Source organism: Hippopotamus amphibius, chromosome 2 (assembly GCF_030028045.1).
Source record: "Hippopotamus amphibius kiboko isolate mHipAmp2 chromosome 2, mHipAmp2.hap2, whole genome shotgun sequence".
Lineage (NCBI taxonomy): Eukaryota > Metazoa > Chordata > Mammalia > Artiodactyla > Hippopotamidae > Hippopotamus > Hippopotamus amphibius.
The window spans coordinates 176,145,436-176,152,042 of NC_080187.1; the positions used below are offsets into that span (position 1 = coordinate 176,145,436).

Genomic DNA, 6,607 nt, shown 5'->3' on the forward strand with positions numbered 1-6,607 from the left:
AGAATCCTCACTTTAGTGGGTGGACTTCTGCAGTATAACTGTTCTCCAGTTTGTGAGTCACCCTCCCAGCATTTATGGGATTTGATTGTAACACGATTGCGCCCCTCCTACCGTCTCATTGAGGCTTCAACTTTGTCTCTGGATGTGCGGTGTCTTTTTTGGTGAGCTCCAGTGTCTTTCTGTTGATGATTGTTCAGCAATTAGTTGTAATTCCAGTGCTCTTGCAAGAGGGAGTGAGCGCAGGTCCTCCTACTCCACCATCTTAATCCTATCTCTTAAATCAATAGGCTCTTGAAATCATGTTTTTTTTTTTTCCTCTCAGGATTTCAAAATCTGGACAAAGATTCTCAGGACATTACTCTCAAGCTAGCTTCTCTGTGCCAAATGTCTCATTTCTTGAATACCTATGAATTGACAGCCCTTGCTGAGTTGGACAATGATTAGGAAATAAAAAATTATTTTTAATCAGGTTTTCAGACAAAATAAACTATTAAGAAAAATCTGGCTTAAAAAATTGTAGAACTCATTCCAAAGTGGATGTGTGGGATCCAATAAGTATATATTGTATGAGTAATTTGTTGCATATATATATAAAATATCACACACAAAATTATATATATATTTTTTGTTGAAATCAATAACTATTTCTCTGTAATGTAATACAATACAAATTATACCAATGCAATGTCAGAATGAAATCTTTGAGCAGAATCATATTAAAGAATGATATCTCCTGAATGAATAAGAACATGTAGCTCTCTGGAAAGCTGGATCAGTGAAAAGTCACATGTTGGTTTCTCAGTTTCTTCATAGATATTTTCATCTCCTTATTTCTCAGTGTGTAGATAAGGGGGTTCAAGAGTGGAGTAAAAATGGTGTAAAACACAGAGAGGAGCTTGTCCATAGAGAACCGACTAAAAGGCCACACGTAAATGAACATGCAGGGCCCAAAGAAGAGTGTGACTACCATGATATGTGCAGAGCAAGTTGAGAGTGCTTTGGATACCCCACCAGCAGCATGCTGTCGGACGGTAATGAGGGTAACAGTGTAGGAGATCAGGAGGAGCAGAAAACAGCTCATGGAAAGCAGCCCACTGTCTGAGATCATAAGTATACCCAAAACGTAGATATCCATGCAGGCAAGTTTGATCACAAGAGGAAGGTCACAGAAGAAGCTGTCCACCTCATTAGGGCCACAGTAAGGTAAATTTACAGTAAAGGCTACCTGACTGATGGAATGCACAAATCCAATGACCCACGAAACAAGCACCAGCCCGATGCACGTCTGCCGGCTCATCACCATCATGTAATGCAAAGGTTTGCATATGGCCACATATCTGTCATAGGCCATGGTAACAAGAAGTACCATCTCAGCCCCGCCAACAAAGTGCAAGAAGAAGATCTGAGCCATACATCCTCCAAAGGAGATAAGCTTTCGATCATTAAGGAAGTCCCTGATCATCTTGGGGGTGACAAATGAGGCAAGCCAGATGTCCAGGAAAGAGAGATTCCCCAGCAGGAAGCACATAGGGGAGGAGTGCAGGTGGGGGTCAGATATTATAGTGACCACAATGATGAGGTTACCCAGCACAGTGGCCACATAGATCCCAGAGAAGAATATAAAGAAAAATTTTTGGAGATGTTGTGAAGTGCAGAGTCCATGCAACACAAATTCTGATACCAAGGAATAATTCTTCAGGTCCATTACCTCAGGTTCAGATTTTGTTCTGAATCTATATAAAGGAAAGAGATGTAAGTGAAAGTACCTATCATCTAGCAGGCTCATGAAAGTGATCAACTAAGTGTGATCTAAATATAAGTTTTAATTTGTAAAAAAAATATAAAATATAATACATGGAAGATTAAAACCAAGTCCCTGCCAACATGTATATTTACCTTTTTCAGACTTCAGTGTTTCCTTAGGGGCAGTTAGACATTCTGGGAGACTCCAGGATAGGTGACAATTGTAGAAACATTTTTTTCTCCCTTATCTAGATCTTGCCCGTGGACAAATGTGGAATCAGTCACGTACAGAATGTGAACCAAAAATCCTTGTAGGATTGAGAATATGAAGATTTTCTTAGCAGTATTATACTCTCTCCATCTGTCAGTGTTATTGCCCAATGGGTAATTGTTTTTAAGCAACAAACCTAAGAATTGAAATTAAAGCTTAATTAAAAAATAACGCCATCATGTAAAACAAAGACAATTGCATGTAAGTTGTCGAGAGAGAGGTCTCTCCTCTCTTTCCACTTACCCACACAAACACAAAACAAAATCTGGCAAAGACATTTGATGGGTGGCCGTATCTATGTATCCAAACATTATCATCGGTCTCTTTCCTGAAGCTAAGAAATGAAGTAAACTGCATCCCTTTATGCAAATTAAAGGGATCTTTTTTCATTCCTTTAAATTAAAAAGCATGATCTTGTTATAAAATATATATGGGATGATTCTTAAATATAGGAGAGCTTCCAGATCATGAACCTAAATTGTGTGTGTTGTTTAGTAATTTGGGGGGAGTGACATTATTGTGCTATTTGTGAGTTATAGAATGCCATTGGTCGTATTTTCAGGTACTGTCTTTGAATAAAGTTTGATCTAAATAGTAGCCCAATTAAATAAAATTTTAATCTAAAGAATTAATCTGTGCCAGCGGGGAGGAAAGCCTCTAGTTGAGGCCACAGCACATTTTCCTAAAGTTTGCTTTTCATCAACATCCTGGATAAAACATAATTATCAAATCTACAGATAACAGAAACCTGACAGAGTTCACTTATAAAATATTTCAAAAAGCTGGAAATATGGGCGGTAATCAGCAAATTGTATACATGGAAAAGAGAGAGAAAAGAGTATAGACTAATACCATGTTAACAGGGATATAGACTAGTATATTATTAATGCACTACTTTATAATTATGCTTTTTTATGTTGTATAATTATGAGAATATATTTTTACTTTTATAACTTAAATGTAAGAAAAAACTTTTTTCTCAAAAAAATGAAAAAAACCTTTATAGGATAATTTGTTATAGTGCTTATGATTAACTGAGTGATAGGTAAGATCTGGTTCAGGAAAATCATATCTTATTTTCTAATTAATATTCAGCTCAAGATATTGCTTCCCAAAGAGCAATCGAGTAAGTGTTTCTCCCATGTTATGCCTGTTTGGAATCTTTTTTCAGCCTGCTTTATTAAGATATAATTTATCTATCATAAAATTCACCCATTTTAAGTGTAAAACAATGATTTTTAGTAAACTTATCTTCCTTACTCATTTGCTCATTCATGCACTCATTCATTCAGACCACATCTATAGAACACCAACAATTTCCCATTCTCATTTAATTCAGTATAGAAACCAATCAATATAAAGGAAAGTAAATCAATTTACCTAGGGTTTATACAATTCCCCTGATTCCACAATTTTTTAAATTACTGCTTTTGTCACTTTTTTTTCCATCAATTTGGTTTGGGATTAAAAAGCCAATGATATAATTCATTTGTAGATTTATTGTTTATAAGCTGACTACTTTTGAGAGGATTTTAGGATGGCTTTCAATGAATGAGATATTTTTTAGGACCTCTCAACAAGAACCAGAGTGTAAAACCTATGAAATAATTTTTTAGGGGGCTGTTTTCACAATTATATATAAATGACTGATAAATTCAGCATTTGATTAAAAAATGTAGCTCTGTGCCCCCAGAAGTAGAATGGGATATATAGATCTCATTATTAATTTATCATTAGAAATAAACTGGTGTCTCACTCTCCTCACTAAAAGGAATTTATAAACCTACTTATAAAGGCATTGAATAGAGTTCTTCACAAAAAACCTTACAAAAATGCAGAACTGTCCTTCAGGTAAGCTTTTATTATTTACCCTTTATACAATTGAAGCATATAACATGAAATAATAGTTTTGTAAGGTTTTTACAGGAAACTAAAGTAACACATTCCACATTTGAAATAGTCTAATGATGTGAGTAGGATATATCAGTAGAATTTTAAAATCTACAGGATTAATGGTTATTATATGTGTTTTAATCCATTGAAATAGCACCCATCGCAACAGACTTTTGTCAGGATAATAAGAACTCAAAATTCCTTTTGTTTCTCTTGAACTTTTATAAGTGCATTATATTTAATTGCAACACTTTTGGTAATAGACTGGGATTATAAATCTGAAGTTAAATGCCTCTGTGGACAGAATGGACATAAATCACAATTCGGGAATTCTTCACAAGTTTAGTTAGATTATCATAACACCCATCCTGGCATACATATTACAGACCATAAGGGCTGCACATTGATTGATATTCTTTCTCTTGATGACCATGAAAAATTTCACATGTAAACCTAAAACATAACTTTAATTTAGTATTTTATAAAGATTAAGAGAATGAAAAACTGAAATAATCAAATGGAAAACTCAGGAATCAAAAAAAAAAAAAATTTAAGTTGCCATTGAATCAAAGATGTTCCAAAATTAGATATTGATGATGGGTGCACAATTCTGTAAATATATACTATAAAACAACTGAATTGAACACTTAAAATGAGTGAACTTTATAGTATGTAAATTAATCAATATATCTCAAAAAAGTTCTTTTAAAATTGGATGCTAAAAGACATAGAATAAAACAAACAAATAGGGTTCTAATTTCAGAGAAACTTTTATGATTTGCAAAGGCTTTTTAAAGATCATTAAATGAATGTTGAATTTGTAATCAGGAAAAAAATGAGGTTGATTTTGTATACCTACAAAAGGTACTTAAATACAACAATGAAGAAATTTAATTTTAACTGACAAGTTAATATGATCTAATCCAGTGATTTAATATACATGATAATAGAATAAATTAGTCTCTATTTGATTTATATTTTCAGACACACTCACTAGATATATATCAAAGAATTTTTACTAATCTGGAGTTAAAATATTCAGTACTGACAGTGCAGATCCCTCAGTTTGTATTTCACATCTACTATACTTGAATGAAACTTTTAAAAACAGCCTATTTTTATTCCAGAGAGCATTAATTATCTCTTTTTCCTGCCTCCTAAAAAATAATTCAGAACAGTATCACTTTATGAAGCTAGAGAACTTCAGATCTGAGTCTCCCTCAGACTTCAGATATAAATATCTATATCCTTTCTCCCATCAAACTAAGAATCCCTTAAAGATGGGCTATTCTTGGCCAATTACCATAATGGAGTTTGGGGAATAAACCATCTTCTAGTGGAAATTTTTGGCAATGAATCAGATTCATTTCCCAATTGATAATGGAAGAAACATTTTAAAGATCTGTCAGATTATATAATCATAGCTGCAATTATTTTAACACTTCAAGCAGAATAATAATGCATCATTATCTAGTTAAAAGAGTACAAAATGTTCTTTTCTCTTAATCAAATTAACAAGTTACATTCTAAAAATATGCTGAAGATCTACCAGCCTCGTACATTACTTTTTTGTGACTTTGATCAAGCATACCACTTTGGAGAAGGATCATTCCTACCAGGAGCATCAGATTTTTATATACCAAAATATCTGCTTTCTCAAAATCAGATTCATACGGTCATGTATAATGACCTGGTGTCTGGATTACTTTGTAGATCATTTGTAATTATTATCCCACTTACTTCCCCAAATCATTTAAAGTGAATTCAAGTTCCTTATGCTAATGGTTGTATGATAATTGCAAAAATCCTAGAATGTTCTAATGAATGATAATCACATTTACAACTGTCCACATGACATTAAGTTCCACTTTAGATGTATACATGCAATCAAATTTACAACAGATTTTTCTGCCAAGACAGCATCTGCATGTAATGAAAAAGACTCAAGTTCCAAATTGGCATTAAATAATTGTGGCTCACTAAAAGGAATAACAAAAGCTTTCTATGTTTCTGTTTCTTTATTTAAAACTTAGAGATCATAATTGCCAAAGAAAGATTGTACATACATCAGTGTCACTTGTTTCTGAAAATTAGCCTTTATGTGGGTACAGATATATTATGTAAAAAAAAAAAGAATTACAGAGAAGCTTGTGACAACCAAGAGAAGTGAATACTTGACTTGGAGGTAGGGAAGGATTTACAAAATGTGATGATTAATTTTATGTGTCAACATGGAGAGTGTTTTTGGATGAGATTGACATTTAAATTGGTGAACTTCGAGGAAAGCAGATTGCAGTCCACAATGTGGGTGAGCTTTATCCAATCAACTGAAGGCCTAAATAGAACAAGAAGAAATTCTCCAGTGGACTGCCTCAGAGTTCATCTGCACCATCAGCTTGCCTGGGACTCGAGCTTGCCAGTCCACACCGCAGATTCTGGACTTGCCAGGCTCCAAATAACATGAACCATTTCTTAAAATAAATCTCCTCTCTTCTCTTCTCTTCTTCTCTTTTCTTCTTTCTCTTCTTTTCTCTTCCCTCTCCTCCCCTCCTCTCCCTTCCTGTCCTCTCCTCTCCTCTCCACAACAGAAGAATTCAGATAGTAAAAGGATAATATACCAAAGTAATTAAAATTTAAAACATCTTTGTATTTGAGAAAGCATCATAATAAAATTAAAATCCAATTACAAGCTGGTTAACT

The 6,607-nt window shown here is 33.8% G+C and overlaps 1 protein-coding gene across 1 annotated transcript; it reads right to left on the minus strand.

The window, feature by feature from the left end:
• Positions 1 to 772: 772 nt before the first annotated feature.
• LOC130844672 (olfactory receptor 4K14) lies at positions 773 to 1,717 on the minus strand. The gene has a single exon (XM_057720787.1). It carries the CDS (start codon positions 1,703 to 1,705, stop codon positions 773 to 775), a length of 933 nt encoding a protein of 310 aa, XP_057576770.1. The 5' UTR covers positions 1,706 to 1,717.
• Between the last annotated feature and the right edge of the window lie 4,890 nt (positions 1,718 to 6,607).